Raw genomic sequence first — 17,952 nt, 5'->3', positions numbered from 1 at the left:
GTCCCAGCTACAGATGTGTGTAGGGTAATGCAACGACAGCTCAAAATGCACAGCTACGCTATTTAATCCAACGGTACGTCATTCCTTTCTTTTACTGAGTAACTCCTGTTCGATTGCCAGCTAGCTGCATGCAAAAATGCTATCTTTTTTAGGGCAAAAGCCTTTCATGTCTTATGAGTCAACTCGCCGGCGTGTCCGTGCGTCCACCGCAGCTTCAGAAGGATCAGGATGGTTTCAGTACTGATAGCTAATCAATCAATCAACCAATCAATCAATCAATCAATCATGTAGTAGATGTATGAACATTAGTTAACGATAATTAGTTTATTAGTGAATGGTATTTACTAAATTAGTCAATCATTCAATGATGGTTAACTAATTAGTCAAATCTAGTTAATTAATAAGCTTTGAGACATCTCAAACGCACGCACTGCGCATGCTCAGTGTCCTCGTGCGCAAACCTCAACCGACACCTAGTAGCCACAACAACTGCACACGCGCAATGACGTCACAATTGCGCAACGGGCTTTCGCCTCAGCCCACTTTAGGTCGTCAAAGTGCCCTATGAATCTTTTGTTAAAAACGAATTTCGAAAAATTAACTAGACGAATGTTTGGTCGCTTTTACTTTTGCTTAAACCGCTGCGCCCAACCAATACTCATAACAAATTTTAATTTGTCTAGTCTCGGCGACTTTCTCTCTCCGCTACCTCGCCGTCAACTGTTGTCATGCAAAATGGGTTGGTGGGGGGGGGGGGGGGGGGGTCGTTGTGAAACCTACAACGGTGCCGTGTACCTGACCATGCAAGTATACAAGCGACAAGGCTGCTTAGCTGGAGGAAGGTAAGGCGGCATTCTTACCGTTTGGTACCAAAGTCCTAAAGTGGCCAATGGTCTGGTATTTGCTCGGCGCGTAGGTCTCGCACACCGTGTCTTGGCCGCAAGGCGGCATCGGCAATTTGCCGTCGCCGCAGAATCTCAATGTCCATGAACAATTTGTGGCCCCTAGAGTGACGCAGGGGCCAATGCCTTGAATGGCCATGAACCACGTGGTACTGAAAAATGTAGGAAAGAGTTGGAGCCAGAAATTACGCGTTGAAATGTTTACGTTGGTTGGTATAGGCACTGACATAAGTAAACGGAGCATGCGTTTCCATTCTAATTTGCAATCCCGCTTTCTGTAAGGGTGCATAAGAAAACTTCATTTGTCCAAGTGAAAGCGCACTGGCATCTATCCAACATGCACATACTACTACTGCCAGGTAAGAGGTGAAAAATATTAGAAGGAAATGACGTGCTGTGTTTACTTTTCTCCGCACCTGTACATACAAAATGTACAGGGCTGATTCCTATTTTGTCACGAGTCAGGTTTGTTGGATAGTCAGCATATCCGTCTCTTATCATCGAATACAATGCGATTCTGCAACAAGCAAACGTCACGACCATCGCGTGTGATCAGAAACGCGACATTAGAGCATATGTCGAATGTCTGAAGTTTTACCATACAGCATGGCCAGGTTTATCCGGCATGGACAGGTTGTCTTCTTATAAAGAAATCCAGCAGCCAGACTCAGATTCATCCCTGCAGACAAAACGCTCTCCAAACACCAGGTCACCCTGGCTTAAACTTCAAACTATATCTAAATCAATAATTATGCAGCTTAATTCGGAAGGTCAGACAAATACAAAAATTGCGCTACCAAAGCCGATCTAAATCATATGTTCTGTAACTGTACAGTCCCTACCCGCGAGCCACTTCATACGCTACTGTGATCACTGGGAGGCTTATCCCCCAAGCGGGGACACAGGTCGAGCTTTTCCAGCTGGCTGAAAATGCCGTCGCTGCCCAAGGGATAGTGGCCGTCGTTTAAGCGGTGGTCGGCCATTCGGGTCGCTCCTGTATCCGCTGGTAATAAAGTTTCACCACCACCACAACCTCCTTCGGGGAGTCCCCTAAACTTTGGACTAACAAACTCTTTGTACGCGTGTAATATTGAATGTGCGTTGCACAAGTTCTCGTGGAAGGAGGGTCAGTATCTGTTTCTAAGCACCAACCTGGAGGGTCCTGGTTGTTTTTTACGAAAGCAAATTCGAGAACAGATATCTAGAACGTTGGTGAAAGGCTATCTACATAGACATAGGTCCACGCTTTAACAAAACGCCTAGGCACAGCTTGTCTGACTTGGGATCGAAGGATTCCAATCTCCCATTTCAAAGGTGAAGCCCAAGTTGGCAGCTCCTGCCAGTTCGGCCGCTATTACATATGGTCTCGCGATGTCACACCACCCGACAACTGTCAGTGCACCGCCATTTCACCTGTCGGAGCCCATGATTTAACATGGTGGCAGAGTTAAAAGCCGCGTTGGCGGCCGTCCGTCGGCGTTGTGAGCGAAAAATCACAAGAATAAATGCCTACATAGCCGTTCAAGTCTGAAAATATAACGCGAAGGAAAATGAAAGGAATGACCACAATTTACCATAGCTCTGGTCTCAGTCGAGCAGCAGACTACAAATTAATCTAAATGCGGCTGCACACTCTCGCTAAAGTTAGATGTGCGTAAAAAAATAGAGAAGGCCCGAGAACGCCAGTATTTAAAATACTGCACTCATCGGGACAAAAAGTGAAGCTCAGAATAACTTATTTTTGGCTGCTTGACTTCGATCTGTTCGGCCTGTGGATGGCACGCTACTCTCCAAAAGGCAAGCAAGAATTTATAGGTGTCATTCGCGAATAAAATGGACGGGCTGACTGCGCCGCCTCTACGATCGCGTCCTCAATGCTGCTATTGGAAAGTCTAATTTTATTGTTCGGAACAAAGTGCGATGCTGCAGCGGCTGTGGCTCAAATGGACTGTGTATAGGATTTCGTTTGACAACATGATAGTCCCGTGTTTCCGTAAAACGAAAGTGCCTCAGTTATCTGCGAAGTAAAAAAATGCACATCCTTAGCGATAGGTAACAACACCCCCTTCTTGGAAGAGCAGCATTTCTTGTACAGAAGACGGAGCTGTTCAACGTTTAGCTTTGCCTCGAACGCGAAGCTTTTAAGAAGGACCTTTTGCTGAGCCAGCTGGTGCAGCGTTTTTTTTTTTTTTTTTTTTTTTTTTTAAATGGACGAAGTGCTAACAACACATTCACATGAAAGAAGACACGGACAAGCGCTCTTCATCCATTTTTGACAAAAAGCGAAACTTTTCGGTCGAGACCTTCAGACACAGAACCTTTTGAGATAGCAGCGCTCCCGTCGCCCTCGTGAACCATGCATTGAAAATTAAGAAATGTATGCTTTGTAGCATGAGACTATACAACTAGAGTGAACCGGAAGTCGAAGCTCTCAATAGTTTTCTCGGCGCGATCATGAGATAAAAGAAAATGTACGGAGAGACAGGCAAGGGATCGTATAAATGTGTTCAGGTGGGCACCTCATTCGTGCCGTGAGGGAAGGGGGAGAGGGGAATCGCCATAGCTTCCACTGCCACTTCATTGCGTTCAGTTTGGACAAAATCTCTGGGAGCTCTTCACCCGAAACGTCGCAGAAAAGCTCGAAATGTGCTCACGTGGATAGCCTCTTGTAGTTGTAGCCACCGCTAATTTCGCAAGGCCCGTCTCCCGCGGCGATGAGCGACGCTGTGAGCCAGCAGAAGATTCGAAACCCCGTGGCTTTCGTTTTAGCCATTTTCTGTTCGCACCCACGGTTGGGGGTGGGAATGCGGTGATGCGCTCGCCGTCGGGACCAACTAAGCCGAGGCAACTGATTCGAGCTACAGATTGGATACATACTTTGCCTTTATACAATGTTATCGAGGTGTGCTCGAGACGACGAGTTATCTAATCGGGGAAGGGAGCATTGGCTCTGGGATCGGTGGCGCCTCCAGGAGCGTCTCCGTTTCTCGAGAAAGACGGCGTAGAACTCTGAGCGGTAGCTCATGCATGCGCCCTGAAAAGTCTCAAGGGACGACGCCCTTTTTCGTGCACTTTGCTAATCGCCTTATCACAAACCTGGTAAATTGTGCCTCTATTGCCTCGCAGGTCAACTTTAAATTTCAATCAACCAAACGATCAAGCAGGTTTTCGCAAAGGGTATTCAGTCACCAACAAGAATATCTTAAAAGAGAGACTCATTATTAGGTTTGTGCGTTACAAATCATGATTCATCAAAGGTTTTGTCACGTGTACTCATATTTGATTTAAGCGACCATCTGCCTATATTCTTTTTTTTTTTTTCGCAGAAGATAAGAAAGCGGAAACAACCAAACCATCTTACCAGATAGTATATTGCAGTTTCAGTCAAGGAAATTTGGCTAGGTTTAGATCAGTAATGGAAAGCATTGTCTGGAGTGATGTTTACAGTAAGCGATATCCTAGTATAGCGTACAATGTCTTCCTTCAATTAGCAAAGAGCAAGTATGATACCACATTTTCTTTGACCGTGGCAAAAAACCCACAAAAAGTCTCGAAAGCCGTGGGTAACAAGAGAATTATATCAACGGATATAAACCCGTTACAAACTTTTTGACAAGTTATCCGTTTGAAAGATCCAGTCATACTTAAGGAATGCAAAAAAAACAACTTAGAAATAGGTTAGATTTTGATATAAAAAAAGCAAGGAAAGAATAATACATAACAAACTTGCAGCAGTCTCCAACTGCACTAAGAAAGTCTGGCATTGTTTTAGCGACCTGAAGGAAAGGACGAGATCCAATATACCTAGCACATTATTATTTAATGACTTTGAATACAGTGACGCTGCTTCAGCAGGCAAGATTAATGCGCGTTTCCTATCATGGGGAACCGTCTCAGAAAGAGGACAAAAAAACATGAAATCGATCAGGATATTGTTTCTCCAGTTGGAGGTTCCATATTCTTGAATCCGTTTAGTGAATATGAAGTATATTCACATTCTTTAGAAACATAGACAAATCCACTGCGGCAGGCGCAAATAAAATTAAGGTCAAACCTATTATTGCTGTAGCAGATCTATAATCAGCCTGCCATTGCAGCGCATACGTAACAACGCGTGCCGGGGGCGGAGAAGAGAACGCCCATGGAATTAAAAGTTGTACAACCAATCGAAGGTGTTTTCCCAGATGGTGTGAAAATTGCCAGTGGGTGTTTTATCTAAACGTGGCCCTTACGACAATATATACATCTACAGACCTTTATTTTCTAAACTACTGGAACATTTGATTAAAATCAGACTGTGCAAGTTCTTTGACGAAAGACAAATTTTTGTGAAATGAAAGAACAGTTCGGGTTTCGTGACAATACGTCAACGGAAATTGTACTGCTTAACATAGAGCAAAAAAAAAATTTTTTTTCTAATGTTTATAACAAACAATTCACAGTTGGACATTTTCATATCTGAAAAAGGCATTTCTATTAGGCACGATATGTTCTCTAGCATTTTTCTTTTTCCTTTGTTTTGCCTAGGCTATACATTTATTTCTCTTCCTCTCGCCCTTGTGTTTGGTTTATCGGCAATTTCTCTTTTAGAGCGTAGCTCTTTGGCGTCCGTTCCTGGGTTTCGCGTCGGCGTCGGCCTCGTAACCAGCTCCGCCCCCCTTTCATCCCCCCAGCGCTAGCAGCGACCGACTGATACCGCTGGATGCCGCTGACGCCGCTAGAGAGTCAAGATAACGTGACTGCATAGAACACCGTCGCCGTCATGCAGAAAGAGGAGGGGAGGGTCCCCCCCCCCCCCCCCCCCCTGTTCCTGTGTGGCGGATAGGGTGCTCTTCAGTTGCCGACGCGCCGGTTATTTCACGTAGCCCCGGCACGTCGACGAATACGTGACCACCTTCCCACGGCTAGACCTGGTTCTTGGCGCTGCGGAAGCGAGGGTATCATATTGTTTGCGTCGGCATCGGCGGCGTTGTCCCTGAAACCAACTCCGCAGCCGGGGTTGACTCACTATCGGCGTCAGCAGCATCAGTCAGTCGCTGCTATCTCTTCCCTCCTCCCTTTATCGCGTTGTCCTCTTGCTGCGCGCGCTTCTGCCCCCATCGTTTGCCGCTGGGTGTACACGCCGCCCCCCTCCCCCCTCTTCCTGCGAGTCTCCGGTTGTCAAAGCGCCGGCTCGAACTTAATTCCTTTCTTCGCTCCTCCTCCAATGCGACCCCTGTGCGGTGGCAACCAGAGAGCCAGATCGGTGGCGGCGGATCTGTATATGTGCACCGCCCGAGCCGAAATTGCCGCTGCCGTTCGCCACTGCGAAATTATCTGCCAGTTCTTTCTGAGCCATGAGCGAGACGAATGTTGACATAAAGACAAACAGGAATTTCTTCACACTTATGCGGGAGAACATCCCGTTCCTCTCGCTCGTAACGCGTCCCACGGCTGTGACAACCTCGCGAGGCACTTGTATAGATCTCGTCTTTGAGAATCAAGCATTGGTGTACCAAGTCGAACATATATCGGTCTATTTCTCCGACCACAAAGCTCCCTTCATGACTGTCAAGAACTGTTAGTGGAGTCTTTGTCAAAGGAATACGTTTGAAAAATAAAAAAAAAAAAATCTGTGATAGCGCATACATGTGTTGCTCGATTTCTTTGCCTCAATCTATCGAAAAGATGAAACAGCTTATTTGCTGCGCTCAAATTTCGCATTAGGAAGTAACGTAATCGTCGGTAATTTTTTTAGGCTATCGTGGACCATCTTGCTACTCGGACCTCGTTTTCTTCTTCTTTTTTATTGTTATTATAATTTTTATTTCACTGTTAAAAAATTTATTCATTTATTTTTATTTACTTTTAACTGACTTTAAGCACGGTAAAACGTTTGCTGGTACCGGCTCCCTCTCCTTTTTTTTTATTTGTTTGAGGGGACAAATAAAATGGGTAAAATGGGCTTAGCCGTTACGATGGGGTGGATCGCGGCGATGACACGTAGCGTATACAGACGAAAATGGAGGAAATGCGACCAAGCGAGCGCTTACAACCTTCACTTCGTAAAGCTTGTAAAAGGACAAACTATTTAGAGATGCTGCTCTTAACTAACACCGCTTATAGGCCATTAAATGCTTATACCATGCACTTGGAACACTATGTTTAATTCATTAAATTTCGTACCTGACGTTCATCATATCCGTCTTTACTTTGCACTCAGAACCTATTATTAGCTTCAAAACTAAGTGCTATAAGAATATGCAGCACTGCACTAAGTAAATGAATTATTAAAGGTTTACTCAGTAACCAACATATATATTTTTCCCTTAGATAAACGCGAATATTCAGATCATTTAGTTACGCATGTTTTGACGAAAATATATGCATCAGCAGATCCTCCGTCAATGAAACGCTCCGTATGCTTGAAGGCACTCGTGGCTGTGGACTGATAATTGAAGTTGTATACAATATTTAAATTAAGTTTGGTGTATGTTTTTCGGTCAAGTGCTCGGGACGAAAATTCATTCGTCTGTCAACTACGCGTCGCTGTGCACGTCTGCGCTGCTAGTGCCTGAACAAGGAATTAAGACCACAGATAATGAGCTATATTTGACTGTGGGGGCTATATGACAGTATTTACTTTATAATGTAATCTATATATATCATAAAGCTTAACCAAACTGGCTGCTGAGTAAGCCCGTGAGAATAGTTGCCAAATACGTCGGCTCCAAGCAGCGATCAACGCTAATTAGCTGGTGACAATAACCTAGACCACAAAGAGGTCGAATACGGGCTGTTTGGTACATGTTGACGGTAAGGATGAACAGCGCTAAGACGACATTACAAGAGAGCGAGACAGTCTGCCTCGGTCTCCTGTCGTCTTAGCGTTGTTACATCCTTACATGCTGTCAACAATAGACACCATTAGCAGTTCATGTTGCGTGTTGCAGTCTGCGTTGCTGGAGTTGAAGAATCCCTCCTACCGCCAGCGTTTCCGCACTGCGGAGGTGATCTCGGAGGCCATGCTTCGGGACCAATGAAGCGCGTGCGCACTGCCGGTGGGAGGGATCCCGCAACTCCAATAACGCAGATGGCATCACGCAACACGGCTGCTAAGGTGTCCGGTTTGCGTATTAGCAAACCATATCCCGTAAGAGCACTCTAGTAGACGACGCTTTGGGCGCGTGATTCCGTGGATGGATGGATGGATGGATGGATGGATGGATGGATGGATGGATGGATGGATGGATGGATGGATGGATGGATGGATGGATGGATGGATGGATGGATGGATGGATGGATGGATGGATGGATGGATGGAATATAGGAGCGTCCCCTTTGAAACGGGGTGGTAGCAGTAGCTATCATGCTCATCGTGATTCTAGTGTTCCTGGAGCATATACAGGAACACTACGTGATTCCTCTGAGCACCGGCACCTGGCGACAAATAGTGTATATATTGTCTAAAACGTAAGAACGCATTTAAAGGTAGCCGTTCCCGTCGTTTTGGTGGCGCAGATAAGTTACAACAGGTTACAGCATATCGCCCTATCGCGCGCACAAATGTAGACTACAAAGTTTTTATGAAAATTCTAGCCCGTAGACTACAGTCAGTAATTCAACAGTTAGTTGGACCACACCAGACGTGTGGGATCAAGGGTCTATCCATTGTTTCCAATGAGCATAAAGTGAGGAGTGTGCTTGAGTGCTGTGATCACACAAACAGTTGTGTAGCCATCCTTCAGTTGGATCTGGAGAAAGCATTTGATTGTGTCTCACATGAAATCCTGTTCTGCATACTCGACCATGTGAATGTAGGGTCCGTCATTCGCGAGGGAGTGGCCATGGCGTACCGAAGCTGCACAACAAGATTGATTGTAAATAAGATTTTGGGGGCCCCCATAAACGTGCAGTGATCGGTGCGCCAGGGTTGTTCCCTCAGCCCTCTGCTATTCTGCATTTACATCGAGACACTGTGTTTAAATATCATAGAAAACGACAAAATTCGTGGCTTCCAATTGCAAGCTGCAGAGGTTAAGCTGCTGGCATATGCGGACGATGTGGCTGTATTCGCAGTGAATCGCGAAGGGGTAATCGAGGCCGTGTCGTCTATAAAAGAATTCACAAAGGTTTCCGGCAGTAAAGTTAATTGGTCAAAGTCCCTGGGGCTTTGGCACGGAGAATGGCCAACGACGCCAGAGAAGTTCGAAAACATGTCATTGGGTGACAACACCAGTAAAGTACTTGGGAGTCCCACTAGATAGTTATCGCGATAGCGAATCGTACTGGAGGGCACAGACTCAAGCCATGCGGGAAAAGGTGGAGGGGTGGAAAGGGTAACAATTGTCAGTTTTCGTCAGGGCCACAGTGTGCAATATGTTTTTTATGTCGAAGCTGTGGTACGTGATGCAAGTGTTGCATTGTGCAAGGATGAACGTACAGAGACTGCACCGGATATTTGCCATTTTTGTGTGGGCAGCAGAATGGGAACGATGTAGCCGGACCAGTTTGTTTAGGCGGGTGAAGGACGGTGGACTTGGTTTGGGGCATTTATTTCTACGACAGACTGTCAGCAGATTTCTTTTTGTTCGCGATGTAGAAGATCCATTTTTTGCGCACTGTGTGCCAATTAAGGCTCGGAAATGCACTGCCGGACTTTGTTGTCTCGGCCGAAAGTGTATCGGGACGCATTTTTCGTTATTTTAGAGAAGTTGTCGCTAGTGTGCGATTCCTGTCTGTTTGATTTTCTTATGAATATTTATCTTGTGTTAGCAGGAAGAAGCTGTACAAGCATTTGTGTGACGTAGTTCTTCCCATACCAATGTACAGGGCCTTATACAGTGGAGGACCAGGACGCGACGTACTTAAGCGGGTGAAGGCGATGCAGGTGCCGTCAAATGCAAAAACTTTTTTCTTTAAGTTACACACGGAAGCACTGCCAGTAAAGAAGTTCTTGGAAGGGAAGAATTTATTTTTACCTTGGGGTTCGCATTGCTTAATTTGTAAACAGCCAGAAACTATAGACCACGTTTTCCTACATTGTTAGGAAGGGGTATACTTTTGGGATATTTTACAAAGGACTTTAAAAAAGGAATTTCCATTAGACTCGCATGGTATTAGGTACTTGCCAGTAGAGAATGAGGATGGGGTGCCTTTTGACCTTATTATGCTAATGGCCCTCCACTGTATTTGGCGCTCGAGAATGGCAGGATACCATTGCGATCCTGACGCACGGCCAGCACGGATCTATTTTCGGGAAGGCATGAATAGATATATTGAAATTCAGAAACTTGCTACTGAAGCTCCTGAGTGGCTCGGAAGATTGAAGCCATTAGTGACCCTAAGAGAATTTTAGCATGACGATGCCACAACCCACCTGGATGATTGTTGCATTAATGAATGCTCATTGTGCCCTGTAAGTGGTTTTGTGTACTGTGCCGAAGTCAGGCAATAAAGAAAAAAAAAGTTTTCGTGGCGCAGTGGATCCACATCACCTATTTATGCACTGATGCCACTAAAACATCTGTTCGACTCCTGTGTTGGAAATTGTTTTTCTGAATATTTTTTTTTGTCATTGCCTTCACCACAATTATATCCTGCCTTCAGTGAATGTATGTTATCATTAGGTTGCGTTCAGAGAGACTTTCAGCAACAATCGGCATGACAATAGTTACACTAAGCAATTACATTCCCCATTATCATTTCCTTCGTCAGTGAGTGTATGCTACCTTTAGGTTGCGTTCAGAGACATCTTTCAGCAACAATCGCCGTGTACAGTGAGTTATGTTACCTTTACGTTGCGTTCCGAGAGACCTTTCAGCAACAATCGCCGTTTAACTCGCTCAGAGCGTCGTCTTCTCCAGTGCGCCTACGGGATATGGTTTGGCAACACGCGTCCGGTTTCCATTGGGCGAATAGGAGCAAGAGCAACGAGCAGCCAGAGCAGCGCACGAGAGCACTGCACTGGGGACACGCGTTCTCGTCTCCCCAACGGAACATTCACGCTGCTTGGAGAGCAGCGTAGCGAGGGGGAGCGCGTGACGTCAGTCGTGACCTTCCTGACCGGGGCCCGGGCTCCGGGCGATTGATTGATTGATTGATTGATTGATTGAATAAAACTTTAATTTCCACCGATTTAGGAGGCCCCCTACTCCCCGCTCCTGGCACGCAGGCCTGAGGAACGGGGGCTGGAACCTCCGCGACTAAGGACTGGCGAATATACATTGGTTATTCGCGGCTTCAGCCGCCAGGCGGACGGCTTTTTGCTGATCAGCGCTGACGTCGCTTCGCAGCAGGGTTACCCAGGCTTCTCTACTTTTAATGTTGTCCCTAGCGCCCGGAGACTTAGGGAATTCCCAAAGTATATGGCCGAGGGTCCCCCTCGCTTCGCAGGCTTTACATTTATCATTTTTTCTCTCATATATCTGGGTGTGAAGCAATTCCAGACAGGGTTTGGGAAATTTCCGGCTTGTAATCGCCGCCAGGCTATGGCCTCTTTATTATTTAAGCTAGGATCCGGTGGCGGCATCAGACGTCTTCCCAATCTATAATTTTCGATTATTTCTTTATAGGTTTGCAAACGTTCATCCCTCGCCTGGCAGTCAGGCGGCTCCGCGTTTGCCTGGAAGTAGAGATCTCGGGCTAAATCATGGGCCGCCTCGTTGCCGGGGACGGACGTGTGTGCTGGGACCCAAACTAGGGTGATTTTGCGATCGATTTTAGCTGGAATATGAGAAAAGGCAGGGTCTCGCAAGAAGGCGCCCGAATTTTAACAGCTATAGCTAAAATCAATCGCAAAATCACCCTAATTTGGGCTCCGGGCGAATAACCGGAAGTGACGTCGAAAAGGTCATGTCACTTCCCCCGTTCTCCCTGTACCCCGCCGCTGGCGACGGAGCACCGAGGGCTGCTCTCGGCTGCTCTCGGGACCCCAAAAGCGCGCCTCCTCTGCCAATAGAACACAATGCTACTGCTCCTGTTCTACCACTGGTCACTTTTAGTGCAGCTAAAAGGGCTCCTGTTCGCCCAATGGAAACCGGTAGAATAGGGTGCGTTCCAATTCTTAGCCGTCTAGCAAGACTGATTCGTAGAGGTCTACGTAAACGTCTACAGGTTCTAATGAAACGCGTCTACCCAATGTTGTCTACATGGAGGAAGGAAAGAACTTATGAGAGGCCCTGACGTCATTTCATTGAAGCCGGCGCGTCCGCGCCGCGACCGGACGCTGCAAAGTCTCTCCTCCTCCTTTACCCTCCGCATTTTCTTTCTCCGCGACGCTCACGTACCTAGGGCCCTTAGCAACGCTGTTGCTAGTGGCTCTAGTTTTCCTAGCAACAGCGTGGCCATTGCTAATGGCCCGACTTGGCTAACCCTAAATTTTCACGTCACTTCCACCCATGCAGTAAAGAACTTAGGAGAGGCCCTGACGTCATTTTTTTTTTTTTTGAAGCCGGCGCCGCCGCGCCGCGACCGGGCGCTGCAACGTATCTCCTCCTCCTTTACCCTCCGCATTCTCTTTCTCCGCGACGCTCACTTACCTGGTGGTGGTGGTGGTGAAAACTTTTATTGTCTGGAAGAGGTGACACCGGAGTTCCGGTACTGCTCGCAGGCGTCCAGGGAGCCCGATGTCACCCTAAAGGCCGGAATACATGGAGCGTTTTTGCCGCGTCAAACCGGCGTTTTACGCCCGACGGCGCGCACTCGACGCCCCGCGTCAGAAAAAACGCGCGCCGCCACCGATCTGGCCCTGCCAGATATTTGACGCGCGGGCGGCGCGGCGTCATCTCGAACCGGAAACGACTGTCGACGCGAGCCAATAGGAGCGCGGAAAGCTGGCATTTCCGGTTTGAGCGGCCGCTGTCAACATGGCCGCCATGGCTGACGAGGTATGGGGCAGTTTGGCCGCAGAAATGTGATTATCGTAAAAATAAACGCTTAATCAAGCACGGAATGTCGTTTTTTTGTGAGTATACGACATACTCTCGGATCGCTGTGTGTTTGTTTGCTCCCTGGAGTGAAATTTGTGAAAATAAAAAAGAAAACCGTGCCGCTGGTATCCGAGCGGGCATTCCGAAGTATCTTCGTTCATTCGAGCGAGCCAAATCCTTGCGCACCTATGTATGCTTTCTACATTTAGCACAGTAGCATTAGAATGAGCACTTTCGGGATTTTACCACAAGGGACAGCGTCGCTTCTCTCACGTACCTCGCTCTGCGGTTATTTCCGCTCGCTGATGCATTTGCTTTCGCATCGAGGGATCCGCGGCGGCGCTCGCGCCGCTTCGTCGTTCCATGTATCTCGAGCTGGGCGTCGCGTCGGCGCGGCAGTTTTCGACGCGCGAAAATCGTGGAAAAAAACGCCGCATGTTAGTAGACAAAGCGGTTCGCCGCCTCGGTTGCTAGATGGACAATGTTGGCCTGTGTCACCGGGTCTTCGCTATGAAGCGCGGTCTCCCATGCTTCTGCGTCCTTGAATAAATTGTAGCCCGGGGAGTGGCTGCACTCCCAGAGGATATGTTTTAAAGTTCCTATATCGTTACAGAATTTGCAGAATTGGTCCTCTGGATTTCCAGTTTGCGTAAGGTATCTCCATCTGGGAGACATGTGGTTCTTGGCTTGCAGGCGGCGCCAGGTGACTGCCTCTGTGGATGTGAGGGACCTATCTGGGGGTGGATATTTCCGCCGTCCTAACTTGTAGTGCTCAATGACTTCGTTGTAGGTCGCGAGCGTCTCGACCTTAAAGTTAGGTTGAGGCCGGCGTCCCCCCCGGATAATGAGCGCTCGGGCAAGGGCGTTGGCCGCTTCGTTTCCTGGTATGTTGGTGTGAGCGGGGGCCCAGGTTAGGGTGACCCTTCTGTCTATGTTGCTTTTCGATAATATGTTGTGGAAAACCAGTTTCATCCCCCTTCGCCGCGACCGACCACCACCACCCCAACGAGCTTCATGGCAGCGCCGGCTGGGAGAGGAGGTAAATACCTCCCCTTGGGGGAAGGAGACCAGCGATGGGTGCGCCGCCAAGAGGTCTACGCGGGTTCCCGCGAGAAGACGAGAGGAAGCTTCTGGATCCAGCCGGCAGCGAGAGCGGTCGTCTACCGCCGCCTCTCCCGGCAAATGCCGGGGGATAGCGGGCACGGAGTACGCTGCGCACACGGGAGGACCCGTCGTGCACGACCGCCCATCTTCTGGTTCCCAACGGCGAAGCGACCGGTAAATACCGCACGCTCTCGCCGCCTCCCGCGGCAAACGCCGTGGTACGGCTTCGTCCGAAGAATGCAGCGCGCACGGGAGATCCCGGCCGCCATATTCACGGCGCGTGCAAATGTCCGCCGCCGAAGTCGCACCCCCATTCCCCAGCCGGTGAGTCAAAAGTCCTTCTTACGTAGCCTTGCCCTTCCGAGGAATACCTTGTTGATGTATAGCTAGCCGGCATGCTCTGTATTATTTGCAAGTGCAATAAATAGCATTCGAGTATTAACGATGTGTCGTCCCCCTCCTTTGTCCCCTTTGTTCCCCTCCGCGGGTCGCTAGCGAGGACGCAGCACCTGCGGAGTAGGAGCGGGGGGAAAGACCGTTTCCCCCTTTAAACCCCCACAATGTTCAACGCGTAGTGTGATATTTTGCCTTTGCAGAAATTCCTTATTGCTGATTTGCTGTCACTGATGATCACCTTCGCGTTCGTACTAACGCACGCTAGGGCGATCGCCGCTTCCTCCGCTGCCGTGGCGTCTACTCCGCTTGTATGGAGGAAGGAAAGCAGTTTGGAGAGGATACACCGCTTGGGAAAGAAAGCTGAAGATAAAAAGCGTCCCGTGATTATGAGGTTCTTTGATTTCGCTGAAAAAGAAGAGGTTCTGCGGAATGCTTCAAAATTGAAGGGTTCCCAAACGTCCATTTCAGAGGACTTCTCGCCTAGGCTACGGAAAACGAGAAAGCTACTATGGGCTACTGTTAAGGATGTTAAGAAGCCTGGGGATAAAGTGTGCCTCAAGTATGACAAATTAGTTGTCAATCAAGTGGTGTATGCTTGGGATGAAAAGAAAAACCGAAGGTATAAAGTAAGTCACATGATATTGGTCATAGCTCTCAGAGTGATGCAGCAGCAACCTCTGAATTGATAAAAAGTGCCGGGCGTCCGCGAAGGAAATGTGCTCATGCTTCTACTTGACAAGCTGCCAGTTCAGCTCGGTCGCCTTTCAACGCCCTTAGTACTCATCATCAAACTAAAAAGATACCGTCATGTATAGAGAATACTGTTAGAAATTCCCTTGGTAGTCAGGCGAAACGTCCACCTGAACATAGCCAATTACGTGTCATATCTTTGAACGCCAGGAGCATTGTGAATAAAATAGATAGGCTTGAGGTACTGCTCTTTTCATATGATCCCCATCTACTGGTTATAACCGAGACGTGGTTGTGGTATTTTTGACAAAGAAATTGTGCCTCCGGGCTACGTCGTATACAGACGTGATCGCGGTTCACGTGGTGGAGGGGTTGCTGTGATTGCCAAGCGTGAAGTGAACGTAACGCTCCTTGATCAAATTGATCAGCATGAAAGCTTCTTTTTGCGCCTGATAACACATGGCTTCACCTTTTACCTTTGTGCTGTGTATCGTCATCTGTTCTTGACCTATTCTTTGTTAGCGAAACCTTTTTTGATGGAGTGCTTGACGTTGAACCGGGAATCTCAGATCATCGTCTATTACAGTTTTCTTGTACTTCGCCTGCTGCTTCCGGGATGCGTCCAGTTAAATTGATAAAGGACTACGCTCGTGCTGATGATAATGCAGTTATCGACGCCTTACAATCACTGTTGAACAGCTGTGGCGGGAATGGCGTTCATAGCTTATGGCTGCATTTCAAGAATGCAGTGCAGTACTGTACTGAACATTTCGTTCCGCTTAGAAAGGTTCGCACCCACCGTTACAATCCTTGGGTAACTCGTGAAATTGTTCAAATCAAGCGCAAAGTGAAGCGATGTAGGAAGAAAAAAACAGCTTCCTTACAGCACTTCCAAGTTCTGAAACAGAAACTTGCCTCAAAATTAAAACTAGCGAGGTCTCATTATTTCAATACGACGCTCCCAGAATTCATCAGAAGTGACCCCCAGAAATTTTGGAATTTTCTAGATCGAAAGGTTGAGCAGTTGAGTAAGGTTCGCATTGATAATGACATTGTCACCGACTGCACGAAAATAGCACAAGGTTTTAACCAGTACTTTCAAAGCGTGTTTCTGACGGTGACGGCAACCACAGCTAGAGTTCGAATCGAAGACCAAGGTAACATACAAAATATTTCTGTAAATGGTGTTCTGTCTATGCTGCGTAAACTCGGCGATAAAAAATCTGCGGGCCCTGATGGGCTCTCAAATGTGTTTCTTAAACGTTTTGCGGCGCAATTATCCGAGTTTTTAGCAAAAGTCTTTCAAGTTTCTTTACTTTCTGGTGAAGTGCCGGAAGACTGGAGAATGGCCCGTGTTGTTCCAATTCATAAGAAAGGCGATAAGCTAACCATTTCTAATTACCGTCCAATTTCTATCACTTCTTGTTGCAAGTTATTAGAACACATAGTCTCTGGTTATCTAACTCCTTTCTAGCTGAAAATAACATTTTATCCTCCTTGCAACACGGCTTCAAAAAGGGTATGTCCACTGTCACGCAGTTGGTAACTACAGTTAATGAATTTCAAGTAGTTCTCGATAAATCTGGGCAGATTGATGTCCTCATTTTAGACTTCTGCAAGGCCTTTGACACAGTTTCCCATAGTAAACTCATTTATAAATTAGTAAGTATCGGCGTCCCTAACTACCTTGTTAATTGGATTAATGCTTATCTTACATACAGGAAACAATACGTAGAAGTTAATGGTTTCAAATCAAACGAGCTTCCAGTCACATCAGGTGTACCCCAAAGGAGCGTGTTAGGACCGCTGCTTTTCATAATTTATATTAATGATCTGTCTGTTTCTCTTCCTGATAATGCCTCTTTAAGGCTTTTTGCAGATGACTGCATACTTTTTAAGACCATAAATGAGCCCAACGATCACTACACCTTGCAAAATTCGCTATTAGCTGTTCACCAATGGTGTCTTAAATGGGACATGAAATTAAACCTCGACAAAACAGACCTATTGCGAATTTCACGTAAAAAACATATCAGTCATTTCTCTTACAGCCTGCTTAATCATTTAATTGATGAGACTACACATTATAAATGTTTAGGGGTAACCTTAACTCATGATTTACCTTGGTCTTCTCATATTTCCGACATTTGTTCCTCCGCATTTTCCAAGCTGTGCTACTTGAGGCGGAAACTTAATGATGCTCCAAGTAAACTCAAACTTCTTGCATACACATCATTTATTAGGTCTAAATTAGAGTATGCTTCAGTTTTATGGGATCCTTATTTAAAAAAAGACATGCATAAAATAGAGATGGTGCAAAGGAAAGCGGTTAGGTTCATTTACAGTAAATACAAGAGATCAGACTCACCTACTACACTAATGAAAGCTAACCATATTCCACTACTTGAACTACGCAGAAAAATGTCCCGTTTATTGTTTATGCACAACCTCTTAACACACAAATTAAACATACCTCGCCCTGAAATTCTTAAACAATTGTCGCGCAGGACACATCATTCAAGAAGTAACCTGCTCGAACCCATTTTTGCAAGGACTAACTCTTTCAAGCACAGTTATTTTCCACGGACCATTTCCGACTGGAACTGTCTTCCTGAGGCCATTCTCCAGTCTTCCAATTTCATTAAAGCTCTAGAGTTGCATTTTTTTTAATGATACAGTGTTGTATTTTGTTGACTTGTTCATTTACTCTAATCCCGTGTTTTTATTTTTATTTTTATTTGTTGTTTTAATGCCTTGTATATCCACTCCTGCCTGGGCCAAAATATTGGCCTGCAGTATTTTGAAATAAATAAATAAATAAATAAATATATCTTGCCTTGCTCTATTCCGGACCCGTCGACTACCACCGAGACAGAGTTCCCGTCATCGTCAAAAGCGGCGTCTGTGTAGGCAACCGTCTCGGGTGGCATTCTGCTTAGTTTTGTTACCAA

The 17,952-nt window shown here is 46.6% G+C and overlaps 1 protein-coding gene across 1 annotated transcript in view; it reads right to left on the bottom strand.

The window, feature by feature from the left end:
• LOC146197739 (cation-dependent mannose-6-phosphate receptor-like) overlaps positions 1-3,738 on the bottom strand; it is an 80,640-nt gene extending 76,902 nt beyond the window's left edge. The window contains exons 1-2 of the mRNA XM_084596511.1: positions 3,557-3,738; positions 861-1,054 (exon numbers count right to left, since the gene is read on the bottom strand). Coding sequence (XP_084452637.1) covers positions 861-1,054; positions 3,557-3,675 — 313 coding nt within the window. The 5' untranslated portion in view covers positions 3,676-3,738. The remainder of the gene's footprint in view (positions 1-860; positions 1,055-3,556) is intronic.
• Positions 3,739-17,952: the final 14,214 nt, after the last annotated feature.

This window comes from Amblyomma maculatum, chromosome 3, assembly GCF_055883805.1.
Source record: "Amblyomma maculatum isolate TAMU_Amacu chromosome 3, ASM5588380v1, whole genome shotgun sequence".
NCBI classification, from domain to species: Eukaryota; Metazoa; Arthropoda; class Arachnida; order Ixodida; family Ixodidae; genus Amblyomma; species Amblyomma maculatum.
Note: the sequence above shows the minus strand (reverse complement) of the source record. Positions and strands in the feature narration are given on the sequence as shown.